The sequence below is a fragment of the Canis aureus genome, chromosome 21 (genome assembly GCF_053574225.1).
Source record: "Canis aureus isolate CA01 chromosome 21, VMU_Caureus_v.1.0, whole genome shotgun sequence".
Classification (NCBI taxonomy): domain Eukaryota; kingdom Metazoa; phylum Chordata; class Mammalia; order Carnivora; family Canidae; genus Canis; species Canis aureus.
The window spans coordinates 8,653,095-8,680,980 of NC_135631.1; the positions used below are offsets into that span (position 1 = coordinate 8,653,095).

The 27,886-nt window shown below is 52.3% G+C and overlaps 1 protein-coding gene across 7 annotated transcripts in view; it reads right to left on the reverse strand.

The window, feature by feature from the left end:
- Positions 1 to 9,711: 9,711 nt before the first annotated feature.
- LOC144292472 (actin, alpha skeletal muscle 2-like) overlaps positions 9,712 to 27,886 on the reverse strand; it is a 32,574-nt gene continuing 14,399 nt past the window's right edge. For 4 of the 7 annotated variants that reach the window (XM_077862798.1, XM_077862799.1, XM_077862796.1 and 1 more), the window contains 6 exons: positions 24,906 to 25,016; positions 20,796 to 20,880; positions 16,895 to 17,056; positions 16,333 to 16,521; positions 14,033 to 14,214; positions 9,712 to 10,648 (listed from right to left, as the gene is read on the reverse strand). In XM_077862798.1, coding sequence (XP_077718924.1) covers positions 10,349 to 10,648; positions 14,033 to 14,214; positions 16,333 to 16,521; positions 16,895 to 17,056; positions 20,796 to 20,880; positions 24,906 to 25,016 — 1,029 coding nt within the window. In that variant the 3' untranslated portion in view covers positions 9,712 to 10,348. Of the gene's footprint in view, positions 10,649 to 11,032; positions 11,350 to 14,032; positions 14,215 to 16,332; positions 16,522 to 16,894; positions 17,057 to 20,795; positions 20,881 to 24,905; positions 25,017 to 27,886 lie in introns of those variants that run through there. The other 3 variants (XM_077862800.1, XM_077862802.1, XM_077862801.1) reach the window with 3 other exon arrangements.

Below are 27,886 nucleotides of genomic sequence, written 5' to 3' on the forward strand. Positions count from 1 at the left end.
GGCTCTGACTTCGGTCGCAACGGATGGAGGTATCTGCACTTCAGGTCACCAGCGTGTCCAGACTTGGCATCTGGACGGCCTGAGATGGAACACACGCCACCCCCAGGCCTGCCAGGCTCACCACCCAGGGGAGCAGAGGGGTGGGTGATGGGACGTGCCACTTGACCAGGATACCGGGAGGCAGGGGCGACTGGGCAAAGCGGTGGGACCTGGACGTGAGGAGGCCCCCGGCTGTCTTGGAATTTCCTGTCAGAAAATGAATCAGGCCCAGCTGCCCACGGGGGCCTGGCCTGGGTCTCTGGACGCCGCATCCCACCTTGGCTTTCTTCCCGGAGCATCCTCCAAGCTGCCCGCAAATTGCTATGAAATGCAAATCTCACCATTGGTCAGGGTCCTGGCAAGATTTTACCCTGAAAAGGAGACTTTAATGGAGCTCGGGGTAGGGCTAAGGGACAGGTTGGGACGCACCTGCTGGAGGCTGCTGGCCTCGCACTGGTGGGCGGCGGGTGGCATCAGTGGCCTCAGCACCACGGAAGGAGCTCCATCCAGAGCCTGTCCCCCTCCCCTCGCTGACTGGTTGTTTCCCAGAGACACAGGCTATGTGAGGGGGGCCAGCGGGTCCCCTGGCCCCAGCCCAGCTCCCGGCCTGGCCCCTGACAGGCTTGGGAAGTTTGCCAACTGCCAGAGAGCCACACACCACACCAAGAATGACAACTGACATTCACAGAGGGACAGGTGTCCCCTGACCCACACCTTCTCTGGCAGTCCTCACCCTGTGCTGTGCTGGGGCCATCGCCCTCGATGACAGCTGGGGAAACTGAGTCCCTGGGGAGGGTCCTGGCCGGAGACGTCCCTGGGTGCTCCATCCTCAGGATGTTTGTTGGGAACGTGATTAAATGCACGGAGACACCAACACACTCACACTCACACACTCACATGGGCACACGGGCACCCCTCCTCCAGGGCCACACCAGCATGCGGGTGGTGCCTTGGTGCCTTCTTGCACAGTCCAGGAGACAATGGCCCTGCGACCTTCACTGGGTTTGCAAAGTCAGGCTGGAGCGCCACCTGCCAGCCTATGTCAGGGTGACACCTACCGGCCGCCCGAGCACAGGGACCTGGTGGCCTCCTCACTTGTGCAGACCCTGCATCCCTGTCCTGCCCAGGAGCCTGAGCCCCAGCCTGCCGGGCCCTGAGAGTCTGCACCTCCGCCGGGCCCGAGATGCTGGCCCCCGTGGCACAGAGCTGGGTGGAAATTCTCCAGCATCGACTCTCCACAGACAGACGGCAGAGTCCAGGCTGCCGGGCCGGCCACTGGGAGTGGGGTCAGGGGGAGCTAGCGGAGGACAGGTGCTCAGTCCTCACCGTGTGCCAGGGGAGCATCCCCCTGTATGCTCTGCAGCCTTGCGCCCTTCTTGTGCTATTTGGACCAGGTCTGGGGGACTTGGAGTCTGTCCCGTGTCTTGGGTCCACAAGAAGGAAGTGCAAGAAGCACAGAGTCGGAACCGCAGGCACCTGGGCTCCTGCTCTGGAGGCCTGGCCTCATGGCTTCCCCGGGACAAGGGCTTGGAGACTGACGTGTGAGTTCCTGAGGGCAGGCTCTGCGGCCCTGCATGGGACCCGTGAGGGTCACTCAGGATAGTAGTGAATGAGGCTCCTGGGCAGGGCAGCCAAAGAGCCTCGGCACGGCTCCCCGGGGACCCCGGGGTGGCTGCTTCTCCTTCTCCAGGGCTCGCTGTCTGGTGAGCGAGCATCTTCAGAAGGTGAGCTGAACACTGCCTTTCACTGGGTCCCCAGGTGGTTTGCGTGCACAGATCGATGGGCCAGTGTCCTCAGATGTGACCAGCAAACAGGCGAGGGCCCCCTCGGGTGAAAGAATTGACCACCAGACCCCTCACGAGGCTTTGCTCAAGCAGGAGGGACTGATTTTAGAAGTGGACTCTAGTCAGGGTCTCATTGCTATGGGACCAGATCCCCTGCAAGGGTGCAGGTGCCCAGAGGATGATGGGCATAGCTTCCAGAGGCAGGATCCAGGTGTGGACTCTGCTCCCTCATGCCTGTGCCCACAGCGCTGGGCAGACGGCAGAGCACCTCTCACATCCATCGCCCCAGGAACCCTCACTGAAGCCCTGAGGGCGGGTGGGCCTGGCGTTGCCACGCCCATTTTACAGATGGGGAAACTGAGTCTCATAGGACCAGCACAGGATAGAGCTGGGACATGAACTCAGGCTGGCAGATGCCAAAGCAGGTGCTGGGTTGTTGATAGTCCCAAAGAGGGGCCACCGCAAGACACTGCTGGGCAGTGACCCCCCCCGGTGCCTGCCAGGCACACTGACAAAGGACAGGGGGCTTCCCAGCCCAGGTCCCCCAAGTGGGGTAGGCCCACGGCCTCCTGCAGGCAGGTGGACACTGCAACGAGCAGCCCCAAGCCTCAAAGCTCAGAGCGCTCTCTCTCTCTCTCTCTCTCTCTCTCTCTCTCTCTCTCTCTCGGGTCAGGCTGCCCTCTGCCTGCTGATTCAGGCTCCAAACGTCAGGGTCTCAGGATCCTCCTCGTGAGATGTCTGCTTGCAGAAAGCGGTGGGAAGTGCCCGGGCAGGCAGCAAGCTGGCGGCTTGCAGCTAATTCTCTTGATAAAATGTGTCCAGCTGTGAATCGGCCTCCTGGCAGGCTGCTGGCCAGCCCCTCGCCCAAGGAACCGGCTTCCGCTGGGCCCGCTGGCCCTCGTCGCCCTCCGGCCCTGCCCCACCACCGGCCCTCACTGCCCCCCCCTCAGGCCCTCGCCCCCTCCCCCCACCCCGGGGCCGGGGTGCCAGCCAGCGCTCAGATAGTGTCCCCCCCCCCAGCACAAGCAGCCCTCGTTCACCACCAGGGGAGCCGCAGCTGGGTCAGAGGAACTATGGGCCCCCGAGGGGGGACTCTGGGAACCCCCTCTGCAGTGGCCTGGACTCACGTAGGCCAGTCAGGCTCCTCGATGGAGAGGGGCCTGAGGAGAAATACAGTGACCCCGACACTCTGGGCCGCCAGAGTCCTCCCCTAAACTCTCAGAAAGCCCCCGCAATTCCCGACGGCGCTGTCCAGTCTCCCTCTGACACCTGCACCAACGCAAAAATCACTGCCTGGTTTGGGTTTGGAAAACAGTCGATCGGCATACTTGACGTCAGCCGGTGGCCACTCGGGGGTCCCCGTGTCTGCTGCACTCGGGTGGGGGCGTGTCTGCCTTGGGGGAACCCGGCAGAGGCCAGGGGACCAGAACCCCGGGACAGGGCTCCAGCTGGAACCTGCACAGCTTCCCAGACGTGCATTTTCCTCCGACGCGTCTTCGGAGGGAGAGCTGAGTAAATTAATTGGTAAGCAATTTCAAATGTTTTACCTTAAAACAAACAGCTGGAGAGAAGTACTAACTGCGCACGTTTGAAAGAGAAGACACAAGGTTTTAAAGACGCTTCTGTGTTGTAGCAGCTGCTCTGCACTCCGCTCTCAGATCCTTGGGGGACAGCCTTGTCCCCTCCGCCATTCAAGTATTCGGTACAGAATGGCTAACTCCAGCCACCTGGGACCATCAGGTCCTGCACGAGTGACACCCTGCCCTCTGACTGTCACCTCCTCAACCCCAGCCTCTGGCAGCCACACCAGCTCTCTGCTTCCACAAGTTGGAATTTTTAGATTCGACATGTGAGATCGTGCGACGCCTGTCCTTTGGGGTGTCTGGATTGGTTCACTCAGCACGGCATACCCCTGGGCCCATCTGTGGTGTCACCCAGGTTGTCACCGCTGTTACCAAGGTCAAGGTTACTAAGGTGACCTTGAGCCTTGAGCCAGCTGGGAGCAGAGGATGCGGGCACACGTGTACCGAGCCCCGAGCCCTTGGCTCCCACCTCCTGATTACCTGGGAGCTAGTATTGTCAGTCCAGCAAGTGGGGGCTCTGACCGGTGACCCGGCTTGCTCAAGGTCATGTCCACACTGAGTGGCAGGGCTGGAACTCAAAGCCGGGTCTGCCTAAGGAGACCCAGTGAGTGTCCTTTTGGATTGGCCAGCCTCGGGACCACGCTGGCAGGTCGGCAGCAGGGGAGCCTTGCCGCCAGCACCCATTGCCAGCCGCCCATCCTCGACCGTGATGGAGTGCCTGCCAGACACGGCTGCCTCTCAGTTCGCTTGGAGCATGGCTTTTATACCAAAGGACTGAATCTGGCCCGCACTTGGGCCATCAGACATTGTTCTCTGCTTTCAGACTGAGAAGAAGTTTCCAGAAGACTAATCATGCAGGTGGTGGGGGCCCTACTCCAAATGCAAATTTCATTTTAGGTGTGATGTCTTAGTTACCTGAAAGCAGAGAATATTCGCCCATTATTGTTACAATTCTGGGCACAGAACAGGGGTAGCGGCCCCACAGCTTGGTGGTTTAAAAGAACAACCATTTATCAGCTCATGAATACGTGCCCCACCTGCAGGCTGGGCCCGCTGGGTGGTTCTTCTGCTGGGCTCGGCTGGGTTCGCTCCCCGTCCACCGCCAGCTGGTGGTTGGGGGATCCACACCCTGCACGGCAGTGGCTGCAGCATCTCCAAGGGCAAGCTGATGCACAACTGCCTTTCCAGCCCTGGCTGGCCTCACTTTTGCCATGGTCGCGGGCTCGACACAGGACCAACCCATACTCGAGGGATGGAGAAGCGGACTCTACCTCCTGGGGCAGGGGCAGAATTTGTGGCCATTTTTGCCACCTGCTACTGTGGGTGTTCACAGGCATTTTCGGGGGTGCTTTGTCGCCCTGTGCACGCTCCACAGGGGGCTGCACACGTCTCTGTGTTCTTCATGGCCCCGTAGAGCAATGGCTCATTTTGTGGGGTTTCTCTTCCATAGGCAGTGGCTGAGCCGCCCCACCTCCCCCGGCAGGAGTTGAGGCAGATGCGTCTGCTTCCCCAGCAACTAGCGCGGGGCCTGGCGAAAGCTCATTCTGTGCATATTTATTAAACAACTCATTGAACATGTTGAATTGAATTGGATATGAAATGGCTGCAGGTGAGTGCGTTAATTAGACCCAGGATCTGAAATTCCAGATGGGTAGAATGTAAATTAGCAGCGCTTTTTAGAAGCATTCCCCCAAGCCTCCCCGGACACCCACCTTGACCCAGCAGATCTTCCCGCGAATCACCAATGGGTGAGGCTTTCAGCCTTTCTTGGGTCACAGCCCCATTGAGAAGCTGATGAAAATAAAAGCCCTTCTCCCAGAAGAGAAGGCTCCTTGCATCGGCTCTGTCAGGGCTCAGTTGCGGAGAATAGAGTCCACGCCAACTGGGTAAAATAGGAAGGAATTCACCAGGGGTTAGCACAGGGCGGGCCAGAGGGAGCCCTAGCGAGGCTGAGGAAATGGATTCTGAGCTGCAAATTCAAGAACAACTTTGAAAGCAAAACTGAGCCAACAAAGAAAGCTCTTGGCTCTTTGCTAACGGGATGTCAGCTGGGAAGCTGCTGCTATATCCTCGGGCTCTGGAGCCAGGGCCCCACTGCCACCATCAGAGCGTCTGAAGACCGCTCCCAGAAGCCACCCACTTGGGTGCTTGCCTGTGAGAGCTTCAGCAGTGGTAGACCCCTGCCTTACATGTACTTCCTTTTTAAAAATTTTATTTATTTATTCATGAGAGACAGAGAGAGAGAGGCAGAGACACAGGCAGAGGGAGAAGCAGGCTCCACGCAGGGAGCCTGACATGGGACTCGATCCCGGGTCTCCAGGATCACCCCTTGGCTGAAGGCAGCACTAAACTGCTGAGCCACCCCGGCTGCCCCATGCACTTTGAATTAGATGCAAGTGTACCCATTACTAGCACCTGACGACTTCCTGCAAGGCCTTCTGGGATAGACGGACCATGGTGGATGGAGGGAGGGAGCGATAGTGGGATGGGTGGACAGATGGATGATGATGAACAGGTGGATGGATGAAAATAAAAAATAGGACACAGTACCCTTGGGTCATCCCTAGCCCAGCCTCTCTATTCATGAGTAGCAAGCACCGAAGTGCAGAGACCTAGGCTGGGCTGGGCCCACAACTGCACCCCCAGCTGCAGCGGCATCCTGCATCAGTTGAGTGAGGGGTGCTACACTTGAAATCACAAATTGGGCCAGGAAGCCCTGGGAGTCACAGAATGGCCCCTGTTGAGACTTCCTACCGCCCTCCCTCTTGGCCGCTGTGCAGGCAGGAGCATCAGGAGACCCGAAGTCCAGCTGACCTCCCGGGGAGTGACGGGCCTGGGGTCTGAGCTGCCCGTAGTGAGTCACACCTCGGGCTGGGACTGAAAACCCAGCTGAGGGCGACGACCAATTCTCCAGGAACAGGAAAGTCATCTGGAGGCTGAATTGACAGTTACTTACCCCAACCCCTCAAATGGCTTTTAACAAAGCAATTTTCAGCATCCAATTAAGTCGTTATGGACTATTAGGATCACTAATTGTTGTGTATTTAATAGGAGAAACTCGCGCTCGAGTAGCTATTATAAATCCGCTTGCTGGGTGCTGATGGTTACACTGCTCTGGAGAGCCCAGGCAAGCCCGATTTCTGGGTATGTGTGTATGGAGCCCATCATTGAGGACTCTTGACTCATTGGGATATAAATGTGGATAGTTTTCTCAGTAATTGCTTCTGACTGTGCTGTCAGGCCCTGTCTCGCCCCTGCTCTTTCCTGCTGAACAGCAGGAAATCTGGGTGAGAGCTCACCCCGATTCTATTGCTGTTACTGTGGGAAGGATACCAGTCAACTGCCTGGGTTTGAATCTTAGCCGTGTGACCTCAGGTGTGTCCTCGAACTAGGGATCATTGTAGCTCCTCCTTCTTCCATGTGTGCAGCGCAGACCGAGGGAGATAATGTGTGGAGGGCTGGGATAAAGCAAGTTATGCTTGTAGAACTGCTGAGGCAGCCTCATTATTTTTTCTGCAAGTTGGTCCTGTTTGTTTTAAAATGTTGTTGTTCTATTTGATTCAGACCCTTCTCCCTTAGTACCCCTCTCCCATTGCTTTGGCCATGACTTTTGTTCAGGCAAAGTAAGAAATGGATAAATGGATGTTTGGATGGGTGAGTGAATGGAGAGAATGGAGTTGGTTGGTTGGTTGGTTGGATGGATAGGTAGGTGGGTAGGCGGATGGATGAGTGGGTGGATGAATGGATGGGTTGGTGGATGGATGGGTGAGTGAGTGGAGAGATGGATGGTTGGACTGATGTGTGGTTGGGTGGGTGAGTGGATAGATGGATAAGTGGGTGGATGAGTGGATGGTGGGTGGATGGATGGTGGATGGATGGGTGGTTGAATGGATAGATGGATGTGTGGAGGATGGGTGAGTGGGTGGATAGATGGATGGGTGGATGGTAAATGGATGGGTTGGTGAGAGGGGGATGGGTGACTAAGTGGATAGATGGATGGATGGGTGGATGGGTGGATGGATGGTGGGTGAATAAATGTCATATTTGATTCAAGGTCTTCCTTTCTCCATGTCCCCCTCCCACTGTGCCAGCCCTGACTTCTGCCAGGGGAGCAGCCAAGTGAGGAGAGTGGAAGGGTCTGTTTACATCATGCCCCACCCTCTTGGCTGCCCTAGGTGCTCCAGTGTGTGTGGGGTGGGAAGAGGGAGAAGAGATGGCTCCTTACCTGACTGTCTGGGGGTGAGGACACCATCCCATCCTTGGTCAATGCCACTGCTGTGGTTTGAGCTCCCCCCGCTACCCTCAAGGGACCCCCTTGGTCCAGAGGGCCAGGCTGGTCCTCTGGGAAAGGAGACCCCTAGTGAGCATCCATGTTCCATCGCCCTCATTCCTGGCTGTGAAGGGCTCCCTGACCCTTCCCTCACTTTGTGGTCCCCAGGAAGCCTGAATTCCCATCTCACCCAGCCTCTAAGACCACTTGGGCCCCCCAGTCAGGCACACCCTGTCACTTGTACTGCTCAGAATAGTCCATGTCTGACCACCCTGGACACACAGCAGGCGGGAGCTGAGGGACACCCAACTGGAGAATGACACACCCATCTGCCCTTTCAGACACGTCCACACCCTGTGTGAGTTCTGAGCACCAGGGTTCCTGCCTCAGGGAGGGGAAGGGGACCCTGCCCACCACGGCCATGGCCGGGCGGGGGAGGGCGGGGTGGGTGTGCTGGTGGTCTTAGACTTTCTCCCAAGCCCCACCCCCAGGTGGTGCCCAGCAGCCCAGGTTCTCTAAGCCCGGAGAGCTTGGCTCCTTTCCTTCTCAGCCTGTTGGGCTGGAAGCCCCCAATGCCATTCTGCAGAAAGTCTAGGAGCCATTGTGTGGGCTTAGGGAATAAAATCATCTACCATCCTGCAGAGCCTCCTGGAAGATTCTAGTAGTGCCCTCTCGAACTATGCCGGGAAGAACAGGAATGGACAGTCTCTCCGGGGGGCCAGGCTGGGAACTTCTTGAGGAGGTCCCCCCCCGGGCTCCACAGGCCACGTAACACTGTCCACACCTCCCCTTCTGTCCAGGTGCACATTCTGTCCTCAGAAAGCAAGCTCCGAGCAGGCTTTGGGGGACGCGCGTGGAGGCTGTAAGCCGACAACAACTCAGGGGTTCTGACCTAGGGGGAGACCCCCACGTGAAGAAGACTGGAAACAGAGACAGACAGGGGGCAGACGCTAGCCCTCCTTGGTGATCCCTGTCCCCAGCCTCGGGGCACTGGCCCTCTCTGCCACCTGCAGCCGCCTGGCTGCCCCGGGAAGGGCTGGCCCAGTGACCCTGCCCCTCCTTGAATTCTGGGGGGGGCTCTATTCCTTGGCTCACGCCTCCCCAGGAGGACTTGCCAGCACTCAGGTGAGATGCGCCCTTACAGTGGACGCTTTGGTTGTGATTCCACATGGAACACAGGGTGGGAATCCACTCACCTCCCCCGAGCCTCCTGCCAGCACCCTTGCACCCCAGAACCTCTCTCATACATTCACTGACTTCTGAGGAGGCAGGAACGATGCTTTTTCATCTCTTCCTCAAGAGCATCCAGTGTGGCACCTGCTACAAGTCGGTGCTTGCAAACTTTTGCCAGAAGGTCGGGAGAGCAGATAGAGGAAAGGGACCCCGGGAGCACAGAACGTTCCTTCCGTCCAAGCCTGCTGCTCGTTCTGGCGGCTGAGACGTGGGGTAGAGACGGCCACACAGCCAGCGGGAGGGGCTCTCGGCCAGGCTGGTTCCAACTCGGGGGGCGGGGTGGGGGGGCAGCATGGGCTTGCGGTGCTGACGGTGAAGATGTCAAGACCCTGGCACCACCAGGGGCCTCACACTGGGCCCTTCCTTAGCAAAACCCACTAACTGTGTGACACCCCCTTTCACAGACAGCAGAACAGAGGCTTGAGGAGGGGACACGAGTTGTTCTAGAACTCACAACTGGAGTGCCCTGAGTTAGAACTCCAACATAGGTCCTCCTGACTTGATCCTCCCCGGCCCATGAACCCTCGTGGAATGGGGCTTTTTGGAAGGAGGAGAGACCGAATGAATGAATGAATCCAATCCTCAAGAAGGTACATGCTCTAAACTGGGTGTTTAGAGAAGAACATCCGAGGCTAAGTCAAAGTGCAAAATTAAGGTTCAAATATACAGACAAAGAAAATGTTAAATATCCCCCACAGGTCATGAGATTGTGTTCAAGACCTTGTCTGCCTTAAAGAATCATCTTTAGTTGCAATCTAGGTTAAATAAAAGTGAGATTTACTGGCTTCTCAACTAATGAGTCCTCGGATGGAGTTCAGGTTCAGCTGGTTCAAGCGGTGGGATGAGGTAGGGAATTCCCTGCAGCTTCTTATCTTCCGACACCATCTTTGCAGGTAGGAGTTCTGATGCAGTAGGACCTCTTTATTTTAGAGTAGTTGCCAGATTTAGCAAACAAAAACCCAGGCAATGTTTGGGATGGGCTTCTTCTAAAAGTTTTTTGCTCTATTTCTGAAATTCAGGTTTAACTGGCATTCTGGATTTTTCCTAGTAGCCCTACTTTAGAGTTTACCTGTTTGCTGTTGTCGTCTCTCACTGTGTCTAGAATTTATTCGTCACCTTTGATGCTCAGAAATGTCATCAGAGGGCATCTGTGTATGGGACTCTCCCAGGGCTCTGTTGACAGGGAAACCTTGTGCTCGGTGGGGGAGCTGCTCCCCCACTGTTTTGGTCCTTCTCTCCTATGTTGCTCACCCTCTGCACCCCTATGAGGTTTATGCACAGACTTGAATTCCCCATCATTGTCTCAATGACCTTCACCAAGTTAATTAGCCTCTCTTAGTTTCAGTTCCTGAATCATGAAATCGGTTTTAATAAACCAATCTCACAGCTGGGCGCATGAGGATTAAACCCCTGGCATCATGTGTGCCCTGGCTGCCGCCCTAATGGTGTCCTCCTGACCAGAGCATCTGCGCTGTCCTCCCCATTTGGGACGGCGTGTCTGTAGCAGGATGGCACTTCCCAGTCCCTGTGGTGGTTTGGGGCCATGTGACTCGTCCTGCCCAATTAACCGTGAGCAGATGTGCCCAGTGTCCCGGTCGGGCTGGAGACTTTCGTTGCCGATGAAAGGCCCACCAGGGGGATCTTATGCTCACCCACAGTAAATGACAATGTTCCAGACAGTGTCCGCTCTGTCGGCCAGATTCTGGAGCGAGGATGATGCAGGAGAGAGCCCCTCTGGCCTACAATGAACCAGCAGCACAAGTGGGGATCAGGCTGGTTTACGGCTGTGAGCCTAGGGGATGTTCGTTACTGCCACGCACCTGACCTTGCTGACCGTCCACAGGGGTTAGCAGAAGTTCCCTCCCCGGGGCGCCTGAGCATCTGCCTTCAGCTCAGGTTGTGATCCTGGGGTCCTGGGATCGAGTCCTGCATCAGGCTCCCTGCATGGAGCCTGCTTCTCCCTCTGCCTGTGTCTCTGCCTCTCTCTGTGTGTCTCTCATGAATAAATAAATAGAATCTAAAAAAAAAAAAAAAGGAAAGAAAGAAATCCCCCCTCCCTGCTTCGTTGCCCTGTGTTAGTGAAGTGAGTGCCCTGTGAGCATTTCCCAAGACGCTGCAAACCGTGCCCAGAGAGAGGGTGTCTGTCCTTTATTGGCCACATCTACAGAAGTATGGGGAGGAAGGACCACCCTCATGTTCAAGTTGGTCCTGAGCTCTGATTGATCCAGCCAAGTTGGGGCTCAGCCTGGAGCTGGTATTGATAGGACAGGTCCACACAGATCCACACAGCTGCAGATCAGAAGGTTCTCCTACTGACGATAGAGGCACCGATGTCCTTATACTCTTTGCTAGTGACCCACATGTCCTTGAAGGTGGAGAGTGAGCACAGGATGGAGCCGCCCACCCAGGCACTGTAAGTGGAGTAGGGGCAGGTGGACACCTGGAAGGGTGGAAGCAGGGAAGGGGTGTGGGAGGGGGGGATTGCAGGGGAGGGGCGGGGGGCGGGGGAGAGGGGAAGAAACCAGAATCAAAATACTTTTCTAAATTTGGACATAAGGGCAGCCTGGGTGGCTTAGTGGCTTAGCACCGCCTTCAGCCCAGCGAGGGATCCTGGAGACCGGGGATCGAGTCCCACGTTGGGCTCCCCGCAGGGAGCCTGCTTCTCCCTCTGCCTCTCTCTCTCTCTCTCTCTCTCATGAATAAATAAATAAAATCTTTTTTTAAAAATTTAATTAATTAATTAATTAACTTGGGACATAAAACAGCCATCCCTGAACGAAGCTCACGGGCAATTGTTTCTACCCTCCAGGCAAATACTATTTATTCTGACCTTTGAAGAAGCGTGTCGGTCCACACGCTGTCTGCCTGTGGCTTTAAACTACAGGATAAAAGGAGCAGGAGCAGAAAGGACTCCCCTTGGCTCTTAGGATCCCTCTAGAATGCATGATACGTCAAGTTCTACAAAGTCTACGTGGAAGGCATATGTGTTTTGCAGAAAAATGAGAAAATACAGAGGAGCAAAGCAAAAATCACAGGGGATTGAACAACCTGGAGAAATCCCTGTCGTTTCACACTCACGCTCGAGACTTTCACTGTGCTCAGCCCTGACTCGCACCAACAGCTGCCCTGTGCACATTCGCCCTCGATTCTGGGAGAGAACAGAGCGTCTGCCCCAGGTCGGAGGCACCTCTGCGCCTGGAGGAGCCAGACATCACCACGCCCACCACCAGGTGGGACCTCTATGGCTCAAGGTTAGATTCACTTGCTCAAGGTCAGACAGTGGCCGTCCTCATGTGTCCACGGACCTTCCTAAAGGCATGTGGATACACCACACAATAGAACAGGCTTGTTGTTTTAACGCAGGAAGGCAGATGCTTTGCCACAGGGATTAGCAGGGAAAAGGGATTTGGAGCGAGGATTCAGAACACCCAAGGTCCAGGGAGACGTGGGATGACTCTAGAGGATGATTCTCTAACTCGGCTACTGTTGCTCACCAGCTCTGTGGCCCCACAGAATCCTGCCTGGCTGGGAAGCATTTGTTCCTATTGGTTAAGAAAAGAAATAGTGCACAAATTTTAAAGAAAAAAAAGGAAGAGTCAGAGGTAGGGGAAAGAGCACATTCAGGGTCAGGCATCCGGCAGAGGAGAGAGCAGTCTCGGCCACCCAGAGACCCACTGGTCTTTGCTGCCACCAACAGGCTGTCACTCAGACGAGTCACCTACCCCGTCTGTGTCTTCTCAGATCCCACAGAGCATGCACAAAACTGGGATATTTATGCATTCAGAAGAATGCAAAACCACCAACAGAAAAATGGCCAAAGGGTTGAAATAGGAAAAACATGCTAAAAGAAAGAAAAGAAAAAGAGGAAAAACCACAGACCACTGGGCAACGTTTGCAGAACTAGTCACCTTCGGGAGCCCTGTAAACCTAACATTTCCCTAAAAAATAAAAGCCATTACTTAATTTTTTTTTAAGCCATTACTTTAAAACTGAATACATACATAACAATTTTACGTGGTGGCAGGACGAGGGCAAGAAGCCCGAGCAAGAGCAGAGCCGGGCAGATGACTGATTTCCTTTGGGCCTTTGGCACTGGCCCTGAACGCATGGTCCATGTCTGCACTGTCACCCCCCTCACCTCTCATCCTCCTGAGCCAGTCTTCCTCCCCGTCTACCCCTCTCTGGGGTCCCTCTGGCCTTAGAGCACCTTGCCTCCGCAGAAGCCTCCAACGGGTGCACCTGGAGCCCCTGTTCCACCTCCAAACTCTGTAACTGTCCTTGACCAGCTCTCAGGTGCCAGAGAGACACCTGATGTCTCCCCCAGCTAGTCTCCCAGTGGTCTTCCCGCCTGCAGGGATGGCAGCCACATCGCTCAAGCTGCTCAGGCGGGAACACTGGGGGACATGCCACCTCCTCCCTGTGGACCTTCCACCCTCATCTGGAGCACTGGCCCACCCTGCACCGCACCTGACAGTCCGTGCCCCACCCCCAAAGTCAGCCCTCCCCAGAGCAGCCGGAGTCATCCTCTGGGCTGGCTCTGCTCAGGGTCGAAGCCCCACACGCTTCTCTGACCTCACTGCCCTTCTCCTGGCTCAGCCCCCACCAACCCGGCCTTTCCTTCTGAAGACCCCGCCAACCCAGCCTTTCCTTTCCCCCGCCACAGGGGCTGCTCCCTCTGCCTGACCGTGCTTCCACAGACATCCCTATGGCTCCCCTGCTCCTCCGAGCATCTCCCCCGAGCATCTCCTCTAAGCATCTTCCCTGAGCATGTCCCCCGAGCATCTTCCCCAAGCATCTCCCCCAAGCGTCTCCTTCGAGCATGTCCTCTGAGCATCTCCTCAGATGTCGCCTTCCTGAGGAGACCCACCCTGACCACTCACGCCTCCTTCCTTGGCTGCTTCCCCCGTGGCTCACAGCCCCTCCTAACACCTGTATTCCCTGGCATGTTGGTTTGTATTGTACGGCTTCCTTCACTGACTAGCATGTGAGCCATTAATGTTCCTGACTTTTGTTTACTGATCACTCCTCAAGCACCTGACCACGTGCCTGGCACACCTGGTATTCTAGAATTTTCTGTGCAATGAATGCAGGAAGTCCCCGAAGGGTGGGTTGGGGCACCGTACCTTCACGTTAATCGTAGGGGAAACCAGGGCAGATATCTCTTTCTGCAACCGGAAGCACAAGCCAGAACAGGAGCCAGTTCCTCCAGACAGTATGATGTGGCTGAAGAGAATCTTCCAGAGGGCAGAATTGCAGGAGCTGATGCTCTGGAAGGCCTTCATGTGGATGCCTGGCTCACGTCTCCCTGTCAAGATGGGCGGAGGAAGGCAGAGGTTTGGGGGCTGCAGCCTCGGGCTCTTTCCTCCCAGTTGGAGGCCCTGGGGAGGCACGGACTCCCCCCCAACCAAGCCTCAGCTCCGAGTGTGGTGGCAAACAGCAGCACCACTGACCCCAGGGCCCTTACAGATTTCAACAAGATAATGTGTGCGACTACGTGGGACTGACTAGCCAATGGCTGAATAAACAAACATTAATTTCTTCTCTCATCTGAGATGATTTATACCCAAATGTTAACTGACAATTATTAAAATTTAATGCCACGGTATCAATTGCTCTTATAAACGGGTTTCTGCAGAGGTGGTGTCCTTGCTCAGGTGGCCTTTGAAAACTATACTAATTCCTCCTTTTTGAAAAAAAAAATATTTATTTTTTAATGGAGGTATAATTGACACACCACATTATATTAGTTTCAGGTGCACAACTTCACGATTCGGTATGTGTATATATTGCAAAATGATCACCACAATACGTCTATTTAACATCTTTCCTAGACTCATCATTAGTCCATACACATAAACACATATATGGGGGAAGAGCCCTTCATGACAGCGACAGGATGCCTTGTTGTCCTCATCTGGGATAGCATGGACCACACAGCCTCGGGATAAAGTCTGAAAAGGCTGATCTTCTGGAATCGTCCAGGACGTGCCAGACCCAATGAGCATGAGCTGCAAACGCTTCACTCTCATCACAGTGTTGGCTGTGTGCTCCTGCTCATAGAGGCCTACCCAGACTCAGAGGAGAATGTTCACATTGTCAGTGAGGAACTTCATTCAGGGATGGTTTCACGTGTCCACCTAATATTTTGGGGGCACATGCTATGATTGAAGCCATTTTCCACTGCACAGTCCAATGGGGAAAGCGGAGGTAAAGCCAACCCACTCACACTAGATGTAACAGCCATGTCCTTACTAGGCACTAATTGTGGGGAAGTGGCTCCGTCCTTTTTATTCCCCTCTGCCCCTTGTAACCAATTATTTTTTTTTAATTTTTAAAAATATTTTTAAATTTTCTAAAATTTTTAAAAATTGATTCCAGGAAATAGTTGGTCTTCCATGACTACCTGGAAATCTTCCCTGTCAATGGGGATTTTACAAGCCATCATTTTTTTTCCTGTTCTGCACGCCTGCCAGGGAGCTTAGCCAACTCAGTGCTCATGTAAGACCTCTAGATCACTGGGGCTGCTTCCAGCATCTGGCCATTGTAAACAATGCTGCAAGGAAGAGGTGGTGTGTATACACAATGGAATATGATTCAGCCAGAAAGAAAGAATGAAATCTTGCAATGAAATCATTGCAATTTGCAATGACATGGTTGGAGTTAGAGGGTATGATAGTAGGTGAAATAAGTTAGTCAGAGGAAGACATGTACCATATGATTTCACTCGTATGTGGAATCTAAGGAACAAAACAAATGAACAAAGGGGAAAAAAACAAACCAGAGAGACAAACCAAGAAACAGACTCTGAACTACAGAGAACATGCTGCTGGCCGCCAGAAGGAGGTGAGTGGGGGCTAGGGGAGCAGGTGCTGGGGATGAAGGAGCGCACATGTCATGATGAGCCCTGGGTGATGAAGTATAGAACTGTCGAATCAGTATATTGTACACCCCAAGCTAATAAAACACTGGATGTTAACTATACCAGAATTTTAAAAAGAACCTCTGAATCAGCCAAACATTTAGTTTCTTCCAAACCTATGGTTTTAGCTGCTTTGTCTCCATTTGTATATTTCAAATTATTTTGTGAGTAGACGGAGTATGAATAATATATAATGGGAGAGAAAAATATGGTCCCATGTAGAATTCAGTCACACCTGGCAAATATTTAGTGCTCTGCACTGGATTTCTTCATCTGTAACATGGAGCAGTGTCAGATGGGGGAGGATTGTAGGCTATAGCCCGTGTACGGTGGTCCCCAAAGTCACAGTTTAACAAGTGATAGTTAATATCACAGGAACTTTTGAAATGGGTGCCAACTTGCCACTCAAAGCAGTACCCCCTCCTGGCTACGGGGCTCCATTCCCTTTATAGCAATCCTGCTATCCAGGTTTGGACTCACCCCTGACCCCTTCCCTCCCCTTACCTATGAGATCTGCCTGAAAAAGCCCTTCAGGGCAGAAGAACTTCTCCCGCCCAAGGGTGATCTCCTGGCCATCAGGCAGCTGATACTTCTGTGCATAGGAAGGACAGTCAGCTTTCACTTTCTCCTTGTTGAAGTCCAGAGCCACATAGCAACATTTTTCTTTTACGTTCCGGATATATTCCCGATCACCTATGGAGGAAGGGAAAAAATGTGACCCAAGATGGTTCACAGGAGCATTCTGTCCCCAGAGAGCAACTTTTTGAAAACTCAGCTCCTTGTGGTGGGCACATGGTGACCATCATCCTCATCATCACCACCATCACCATCATCACCACCGTCACTATTGTCATCATCATCATCATCACCATGATTCTCATTGTCATTATCAACCACTACCAATCACTAAATGTCCCTAAATATAGATGGGCCTGTTTGTAAAACTTGAATCATAGTCAAGTAGTCTTAGCTTTCTTTACAAATTGAAGGCCGCAGGTTGAGCAAGCCAAGCAGGATATTACACCCCAGAGACTGGTTCACTTGGCCAATAATAGCAATTTCCTACCTGTGCTCACCAACGAGTGCCCACTGTTTGTCAATAGTTTCAGGAGGTACAATGTTAGGTCTTGGCCTGCCATGTCCACCTGGATGGTCGACTGATGTAAAGCACAGCCGTCAATGATGGGCACAAAGTATGTCATTCCTTCTCCAGATTCAATGGTTGTTCCTAGACAAGAGAACATGCTGGCATCATCATGCAGGGTGCATGACATCCCTTATCAATTGTCAAGTCTGCAGGAAGAGATGGTAAATGGGAAATAATTGGAGGAGAAGGCAAAGATCTGAGGAGCAAACTTTCTTCTGTAGGAGTGTGCTAGGGTAAAACCTATCCAGGTCACACCAAAGTTTTGGTCAGAAAACCTGCAAATTTTCTTATTAAACAAGACATATAGGCATTAGCAGCAGTTGCCAAAGGATAAAAGAGAAAGAAGAATATTCTGCTCCTAACAGCTTTTTCCCTAAAAAACTGTCCATCAGTGTAGGCACTGGGAATCTCTGGGTGGCGCTTGATTGTCGGAAGAGGCTAGATGCAGTGAAGGATGTGTACGTTTTAGATAGCAAGGCAAACTACATCTCTCTGTGTTAGTCCAAAATTTGTGATGTGGGTTTGGAAACACAGGCTTCACTCTGTGTGAAATGGTGACTTGTAGAGCCATCCAGAGTGGATCAGTGGTCTGGACGATTGCCTTCTTTCACATGTTGGCTCTGGTAACCAAGGACTTCACATTTAAAATGAAGACCTCCACATCTAGCTAAGGTAGGGAACAAGGAGTGTGTTCCCTCCACACACCTGAAACACCTAAAACAGAAATACAGGAAACAACAGTTTTTAAGATGTTGGACATCAAGCAACAAAGGACGATCTCAGTGGTCCCTGAGAGAGGGGACGTCACAAGAAAAGAACATGGCAGACCATGATCCTTCATGAACACAGACACGAAACTCCTAAACAAATTTTAGCAAATATATGCAAAGGATAGCAAGTCATGACCAAATTGATTTTATCTCAGGAATGCAAGATTGGTTAACATTCAAAAATCAATTAATGTAATTCACCATGTTAAAGAACTAAAAGAGAAATTCTACATGATCTTATCAGTAGAGGCAGAGAGTGCACTTGACAAAATCCAACATCCATTCATGATTAAAAAAAAAACCACTCATCAAACTAGGAATACTGGATAATTTCCTCAAACTGATAAAGGATGTCAATGAAAAACCTATAGCTAACAATGCACTTAATCATTCAGTAAGACTGAATGATTTCCCTTTGAGGTCTGGAACAAGATAAGGATGTCTGTTTCCACCATTTCCATTTAGTATTGAGTGAAGATTCTAGCCAGAGCAACAAGGCAAGAAAAAAAAAAAAAAACAATAAGAAGCACTCAGTTTGGAAATAAAGAAATTAAACTATAGACAACATGGTTGCCTAAGTAGAAAATCCTATCAGCACTAATAAATTAGTTTAGTTAGGGTGCCAGGATACAATATCAGCATACAAGAGCTACTTGTATTTCTATATACTTGTGCAGAACTATCAGAAATTGAACTAGAGATACAGTTTATAATAGAATCAAAATATATGAAATACTTAGAGATAAATCTGATGACTGGTTTGTACAGATTTTACACTGTGAACCACGAACCACTGCCAAGAGAAATTAGAGAACGCTTAGGAGATATACCATATTTATTAGTCAGGAGACATGACTGTTGTTAAGAGACCAATTTTCTCCAGATTGATCTATAAATTCAATGAAATTCTGATCAAAACTCAAAGATACTTTTTTTGGTAGAAATTGAGAACATGATTCTAAAATTTATATGAAAATGAAAAGAACCTGGAATGGCCAAAATGTTATTTAAAAAAAATAAGAGTCCGAAGGTGTAGCACTAACATCATATTTCAAGATTTATAAAGCTCAAGACAATGTGGTATCATCCTAGAGGTAGACAAACAGATCGCTGGGACAGAACACAGACTATAGAAATAGACCCACACAAATACGGACAACTGGTTTTCCAAAAAAATGCATAGGGTAATTCTATGAAGAATGTCTTCACTCTTCAGTTGTCTTTTCAACAAATAGTGTGGGAACAACTGGACATCTATACACATACCAAGAAAAAAACTTCATGCGTACTAGAAGCCACACACAAAACCACGCTCCACATGGATCACAGAACTAAGTGTAACACTGAAATTTATAAAACTTCTAGAAGGAATCACAGCAGAAAAGCTTTGGGTTCAGCATGTGTTTCTTAGATTTTACACCAGAAGCATGAGCCACACACACACACACACACACACACACACACACACACAAAGGATAAATAGATTTCACCGAAATTAAAAACTTTTGCTCTTCGAAGCACATGGTGAGGAAACTGAAAAGCCAAGCCAGAGACTGGGAGCAAATCTTTGCAAAACATGTACCCGGTGAGAGGCTGATATAGGGAACAAAAAGAATTCCCAAAACTCAAAGATGAACAACTCAGGGGCACCTGAGTGGCTCAGTTGGTTGAGCATCTGACTCTTGGTTTCGGCTCAGGTCATGATCTCAGGGTTATGGGATCAAGCCCCACAACAGGCTCAGCACTCAGCATGGAGTCTATTTTTCCCTCTCCCTGCCCTCGCTTGCACTCTTTCACTCTCTCCTAAATAAATAAATAAATAAATAAATAAATAAATAAATAAAATCTTTTTACTTAATTAATTTTTAAAGATTTTATTTATTCATTCATGAAAGACACAGAGAGAGAGGCAGAGACACAGGCAGAAGCAGGCTCCATGCAGGGACCCCGATATGGGACTCGATCCCGGGTCTCCAGGATCATGCCCTGGGCCGAAGGCAGGCGCTCAACCGCTGAGCCACCCAGAGATCCCCAATAAAATCTTTTTTTATAAAAAAGATGCAGTCAGTGAAAAATTGACAGGACATTTGAACAGACACTTCACCAAAGTTCCATATAATGGAATGCTCACCACTACTGCTTGTTAGGGAACCTACGAGTCAAAACCACAGCGAGGTGCCACTGTGCACCTGCTAGAAGGGCTGCACGATGAAGAGCGGCCGTGCCAGTCTGTGGAGGAACGGGCACTCTCATGTGGCTGGCAAGCAAGGCATGAAGGCATGCAGCCATGCTGGGAGCTAGTTTGGCGGATTTTTAAAAAATTAAAATACTCTTACCATCCGACCCAATCATGTCACTTGTAGGTATTTTTATGCAAGTAAAACGAAAGTGTATGTCCACACAAAGACTTGTAGACAAATGTTCACAGCAGCTTTATTTATAATAGCTCCCGACTGGAAACAACCCAAATATCCATCTACAGGTAAATAAATCAGCAAAGTATGGTGCATTCACACAATGGAATACCACTTGCCAATAAAAAGAAATGAACTATTAATACAAACAGCAGCACGAATGAATCTCCAAATAATTATGTTGAGGAGGAAAAAGCCACAGGAAAAAGAGTGCATACCCAACAACATTCACGCAAAATTCCAGAAAATGCAAATGCATGTGAGGACAGCCTGGAGGGGGCAGCGTGGGGCGGCGTGGGGCCGGGGGAGGGGGGAGGTTTAGAAGTCTCGGATCCGTCCCTTATCTTGACTGTGCTGGTGGCTACATGAGTGTATCTACACGTCAAAACTTCTTAAATTGCATGCCTTAGGCACCCTGGCTTCATCATGCGCCAGTGACACCTCGATAAAGCTGTCAAGGAGCTAAGTGAGCCGAGTGGAAGCAAATTGCTTACCCAGGAGGACGGGAGGGAATTAGGAGGAGGGCTGTCCAGTGTGTTTCTCACGTCCCGTGGATCCTTCCCTTCATTCATTCATTATTTGGCAGGGAGGAAATGGACAGGCGTGGGCTCACGGGGCTCCGAGGGGGCCACTCACCCGAGGTCTGGCCAGAGGCGTATAGAGAAAGGACTCCCTGGTTGGCTAAGTACAGGGCCGGCACGTTGAAGGTCTCAAACAGGATCTGCGGAGAAGCAATGGGAAGCGCTGGACGCCAGGCCAGTGGACGGAAGAGCAGGCGGGTCTTCCCTTAGTCCTCGGGCGCACGAAGCCCACCTGCGGGGTCACCTGGGTCCCCAGAGATCCAGCCTACGGAGTCAGGGAGCGTGCCACTCTTCAGCCCAGCTCTGCCCACGAGCTCCGCGACACTGCCTCCCAGTAACGCGGGCTCGCATCCTTCCCAGGGACCTGACGGGGCAGACGTAACACGCTGCCACAAGACCGAGGGGATCGCATCATCTTCTGAGCCACCCCGTTTTCATGATGGGGGTGATGCTGAACCCCCAATGCCTCTGTGAAGCCAACATTGTCCTCTCCACGCTTTTGTTCTTTCGACTCTTGGAGGCTAGGCAGGCTTTGCACAATACTTTGACTTGGGATGTTTTACTTGTTTTATAACAATTGCAACAACGAAAGCCGTCAGTTACTATGTGTTAACTGCGCCCCAGACACTTAGTCCAGGCACAGTGCGTCTAGGATGCTCTCCTGGGTATTGACTGTACACAGGGTGCAAGGCGCGGACAGGGGAGGCACAGCCCTGCTTTTGTTGCCCATGGAGTCCCCCCTGGGGTATGTACATTGTCCCCGCCTCGTCCACATGAGAGACTGGTGGACAAGAATGTTAGGGAACAGGTGGCAGGGGTGGGAGGCTGGGCACCGTCACTGTGAGGTTGGCTGAGCAAGTGAATGATTCTCCTGCAAGATAGTGACACTGGGGTTTAAGATTTCAAGGTTCTTTTGATGGTGGGACCAACACGCAGTCACTTGGACCACTGATCGGCAAACTTTGTGAGGTACAGCTCCAAACCTGCCAACAGGGCCACAGGAGGGTAGCACCTGGGGACAGGGTGACAGCCAGCTAGAGCCGTCGGGGCATCTTACGGACGGCCAGTTGGTAGTTAGCTAAGTTTGGGAGGATCCCTGTGATTTGGCTCAACTGAATGATTTCACAGGCTCCTGGGCAGAGGGGCTGTCCTTAGTTTGGTACCTGGCTCAGGGGCAAGTAGGGCAGGTGTACAGTGGCCCTGGAGTGGTATAGGACCGTAAGGGAAGTGACTGGCGTGTGGGCTGCTCAAGAAGTGAACCAACTGGCCTCTGGCAAAGACCTCAAAACCCAGTAGACAGCATTTTAGAAAACAAGATTTGCACACAGTGTGCAACACCACTGAGTGTGTTGGGGGTCACTAAGCATGTGTCTGAGGGCAGCTGTCAGTGGGGGCTTGGGGATTTACCCAAGACAAGCAACAGCACGTGTCCATGCAAAGACTGGCTCATGCCCATTTGCACCTGGCTCTTTCACAACAGCCCCCAAGTGGAAACCACCCAGATGTGCATTTGTAACATGATGCGTGGAAGGTGAGGCACCCAGATGCAGGCACCCCATTTAAGGACACAGAGATGGGCACGGCAGTGGCAGCGAGTCTGTGTCACTCTCCAGCGTCCCCAGAGTCTGCATCCTGGTGGAGGAGGCAGGGCATGGACTCTAGGTGGGAGAGCAGCTTTTGTGATCCCACTAGAAACCCCACCTCCTAAAAATGCAAGGACAAAAACCAACCTCAGCTCCCCCGGCCTGGCATGAGGCCAGAGGTCACAGAGCTTGGAAGGGTCTTCCAGGATCCTGGGGTCAAACTCCCATCCTACAGATGAGAACACTGAGGCAGCATTTGAGGAATGCTCAACAGGTGCTAAGCACGGTGACACACACGTCACGGCTTCGACCCATCTCGTTTCCGTGACATCCCCTGTGTGATGCCATTACCATCCTGATAGGGAAATCAAGACACCTCGACAACAAGCAATCCACCCCAGGTCCCACATGTGGGGAGAGCCAGGGCCAGAATCAGGCTCCCCACTGCTCCCTGCACCTGCTGTTCCACTGGGACGCAGCCCCAGACATCCTGCTAACAGGCAGACTTATTCTGGGAGAACCAGCCCTGTGCTCCTCAGTTTGTTCCAGCCTCTGGGAGGGGCCGGGGAGTCTGGCACCTGGACAGAAGGAGCTCGCAGGGAAGAGTCCATAGATGGGGGAACTCCATTCTCCCGCAGTGACGTGCTGCTCCCTGAGCCCCCACACAGGCCACCGTTGCAGGCTGCCCCCCATCTGCCTACAGAAGCTTCCACCTTCCTCGGCCACTCTCTGCCCTGGGCAGTAGCCAAAAGTTCCCCTTCCCTGGGTGACCCGCTGGCTGGGTTCTGCCCACGGCGATGCTGGAAGGAGGGGACGTCCCTGCTCCCTCCCTGCTGGTCCCTGCTGGTCCATCCTCCTGGCAGAGACCCTCTCTGGGTTGCTGGCCACCTGTGCCCTGTCAGGTTTAGGGGCCCGGCTCCCCATCACTAGCCTAGAACTCCACACTGGCTCACGTCACTGTTCTAAAACTCATACTCACCTTTGTGCATAATCTCTCCAGTAAAGAATCACCAAAATTACCCCACGTGTGTGTCCCTTTGTTTTTATGCTGAAATCTCAGTATAATCAAAGGGTAGATTCAGAGAGAGCCGGGGCAGAAAGGCAGGCGGTGAGCCCAGGGGAGGTGGGCAAGTGCCAGCACAGTGGCTTGTGTGAGGGTAAATTTTTTCCTTCAATTTGACTGGGCCATGGGGATCGCAGACACTTGGTCAATCATTATTCTGAGGGTGTGTATATGAGGGTGTTTGGGGATAATATCAACGTTTAAATCTATAGATCGAGTAATGCCAATTATCCTTCCCCATGGAGGGTGGGCCTCATCCAAGCAGTTGAAGATCCAAACAGAGCAAAAGGCTCCAGCCTGCAGACTCTACCCCTGCAGATCCTGGGGTTTGTCAGTCTCCATAATCACATGAACCAATTCCTTAAAGCAGATCTGTGTGTGTGTGTGTGTGTGTGTGTGTGTGTGTGTGTGTGTCCCACCGTTCTGATTCTCTGGAGGCCCCTACGACAGTTTGGCAATGGCATATTCCCCTTGAATGCGGGACAACTCTGCTTCTCTCTCTCTCTCTCTCCAGCTCACTGGGTCCATGACGGGCACACGCTGTTCTCAGCCCGGTTACCTGCTGTTTCCAGGCCGTGGGCCTTGTGCCCGGTCCACGCGGAGCCCAGCTGTGGCCCACTTCTGTGGGCCTGACCACGTGCGGGCGAAGATTCATCAGCTTCCTCGGGGCTTGGTTTGAAATGAGGCAGCAGCTCACGCCTGTGCTCCAATTGCTGGTGCTCTATTTCTGGGCCATGGAGCAAGCCTCCTCCATGGGCAGGTGGTACCGCGGGCTGCCGGCCTGCCCTGGGTCACTGCTCACTGCAGGAGACGCCCCTGGGCTCCAGGGGTGCTGGGCCAGGTGGTAGAGCCTTGCTGCTTGCTTAATTAGTCCATGGACGTCCTCATTAGGTGTGCCTAGAACCTGGCAGCCCCTGCGGCCCCCTCCCACCTGGACCCCCCTCGGGCCCTAAGGGAGACTCTGCAGTCTACTGGAGGATACCCTCCTTTCTCCACCAATCTGTCCTTGACAGCCTCTGAGAACCAGTTCAATCCAGTTCATCCAGGTCAGTCCTATCCACACGTACCACGAACTCCTTCCTGGGGGACATTGGGAGCTCTTGGGTCAGGTTGGGAGCTCTAAGCTGGCCCCATGACCCAGCAGGACTGAGAAGGACCCAGCGGACCTCCTAGCCCCCTGCCCTGCAGCCTCAGCCAAACCCCTTCTGCTCCTGCACACCCCCACTCCTTCACCTGTGCAAAGGGACAACTGCCCTGCCCACAGACCTGCTGTCGGGTCCACCTGAAATGAGTCACAGTAAACATTTCACCCATGCCCGGCCCCTTGGGGAGCTTTCCCGTGGTAGCTGCCTTGCTTGCCACCAGCGTCAAAGGGGACAGATGTCTCCTGTGTCTTCATCTCGCTGAGCAAAGAGGCGATGCCCTGAGGGCATCCCCCAGGGTCAAGGCTCGAAAGGTGGCCAGAGCTGCTGCCCCATGACCTGCTCCCTGACCCATTGCCCACCACCTGGCCTCTTACCTGTGACATCTTCTCTTTGCTGGGCATTGTGTTTAAAGGCGGCTCTGTCATCATCAGAGGATGCTGCTCCGGGGCGATGCGGAGCACCTGGTAGAAGGAGTGATGCCAAATCTGTGGCGAGAGAGGGTAATACGGAGGCACAGTGAGCCACAGCCAATCTGCTGCAAGGGGGATGGAGCCTGTCTACACCACAAAGTGGCTTTCTGTAGATGCAACTGTGATTCACAGCAGGACAGACAGTGAGTGTGGCTATGACAGGACACAGATCCTCCATCTGTTGCTGGCCTTGAGTCGGGGCAAGAGGAGTGAACAAAGATGCGTGAGGCATAGTCCTCATCTGATGAGGGCAGACGTGAGCCCCGAGACACAGCACCGGGAAGCATGGCACCAGGCATGTGCCAGACAAGCTCTCTCCTTATCTGTAGAGTGGAACATTTTCCTTCCTCATAGGGGACCCTGAGGACATGAGTGAGGACCAAATATGACATTTGAAGAAAGCCACCTTGACCAATACCACAGCCTGAGCGGCTTAAACCATAGGACTTATTGTCTCCCAGTCCCAGAGGCTTGCAGTCAGCCAGGTGGGGTCCTCCTGAGGCCTCTCTGCTTGTGTGTGGATGGCTGTCCTCTCCCTGTGTCCTCACGGGGTCACCCCTCTGAGCATGTCTATGTGTCCTGATCCCCTTATTGTAAGGACCCGGATCACACTGGAACAGGTCACCCCTAGTGAACTCATGTTACCTTGATTGCCTCTTTTAAGACCCCATCTCCAAATATGGTCATATTCTGAGGTTCTGGGGGCCAAGACTCCAACACAGGAGATTGGGGGACACAGTTCAGGCCACAGCACCCAGCAGAGTGCTTGGTGCACAGTAGGTACTCAATAAGTAATGGTTACTTACTTTGAATAAAGGTCCCGCCTGCCTCTGTGGGGGGAGGCTCCATGGAGGATGAAAACAGATGTGAAGGATGGACTCCCTGGGGGAGCTAAGTGAAGGGAGTGCCTCTGGAAAGAGGGCCCATGTGCAAAGACGTGGAAACACAAAGCAACATGGCACCCATGAAACAGCAAAAGCCAGACATGGGCTCATGGCTGGATGTGCAGCCACTGATGCATTGGAACAGGGAAGGGGCATGACCCAACATAGAAGAAGTGCTCAGCAGGCTGCGTGAGGGTGAGCTGGAGGGGTGACGTAGGAGGATGGGTACCACGGGGTAGGATCATTGTAATGATCCTGGTATTCAGGAAAGACTTGAACCAAGAGTCAGAACCAGCTAAAGACCCACCATTAGTCAGCTCCACTAGGGCTCAGCTCCTGGACAGGGGAGGTAAGGGGTGGGTGGAAGCCACAGCCCAGGTAGTCTGGATTCTGCAAGCTCCTGGATCCTGCAAGTGGGCTGCACACTCCAGAGACCTATCTACACTGCTTCAGTTTCTGCATCCCCTGTGATGCCCTGGTAGAGGGCTATGGACAGAACCAGAGCTGACACCCCAGCTGTGCAGATAGGAAGAGTGTCTGCAAGTGATGCTTCCACAACCACCCTCCGAGACAGCCTTCAGGGATGCACACCTCCTGGCCTCAAAGCCCCGTGCATATCTTTCTTGCATGGAACCAGGACTGGCTCATGCCATCTGCAGAATATGGCAGCTGTGAAGGTGTGTGGCTTTCAAGGCTACATCATATAGCCGTGGCAGCCTTCACATTGGCCCCTTCAATTGTTCACTCTGAGGGAAGCCAACCACCATGCTGGGAGGACTTTCGAAGGGCCCTGCAACAAGTTCCCAAGAAGCACCACCCTACCAGCCACATGGAGCACCACCTAGGAAATGTCTCCTCCAGCCCCAGTCGAGCCTTCAGATGGTACAGCCCTGGTTGACACCTGACTGCTGCCTCATGAGACACCTTGAGCCAGAACCACCCAGCTGAGCCACTCTCAAATTCCTGACCCACACAAACTGGGAGATGTAGTAGGAGGCCATCAGTATTTTAGCCTCTAAGATTTGGGACGGGTTGTTATGCAGCAGAGATAATTAATATATCTTCCCAGGCAGCATGTAAACTTCAGCCACATATGGAAGCTCTGATCAGAACCTCCAGCTACTAAGACATAAAGTGGTTCAAATAGCCATATTCATTACATCTTTACCCTGCTGGACTAAGGAATTTTATTCTGAAAGTAAAATATACATATTGTAACATTTACCAACTTAACCTTTTTAAAAACTGCACAGTTTAGTGGCATTAAATATAGTCACACTGCTGTACAACCATCACCATCACCCATCTCCAGAAATTGCTTGTTGTCCTCAACTAGAACTCTGTCCTCCTTCCACACTGACTCCCCATCCCCATTCCCCAGCCTGTTTTTCTAAATCTGCCAACTAAGGGTGGAACCCCACAGTTCCTATCTGGCTTATTTCACTGAGCATAATGTCCTGCAGGTCCAGCCGTGTTGTGGCAGGTGTCAGAATGTCCTTCCTTTTCAAGGCTGGGTAATATTCCACCGGACTATACAGCATGGTTTCTTTACCCATTCATCTGTTGATGGACACCTGGCTTGTTTCTACACCTTGGCTATTGTGCATAATGCTGCACTGAGCATGGGGGTGCAGACGTCTCTTCCTGTCCTTGTTTTCAATTCTTTAACTTTTTGAGGAACCTCCATGCTGTGTTCCACAGCGACTGCACCATTTTACACTTCCACCAGCCATGCACGAGGTCCTGATGACAATGCTTGTCATTTTCTATTGTGGTTGCTGTTTTTAAATGGCCGTCCTAAGCATGGGGAGTAGGGACTTTTTATCCATCATCCCTTTAACCTTCACACCAGCGTTATGTGCAAAGACAGTTATACTCTTTTCTTACAGATAAGGAAACAGAGGGCCAGGGAGGTGGGTTACTTTCCCAAAATGACATAGATTGGAGCACTGGGTGGCTCAGTGGTTGAGTATCTGCCTTCGGCTCAGGTTGTGATCCTGG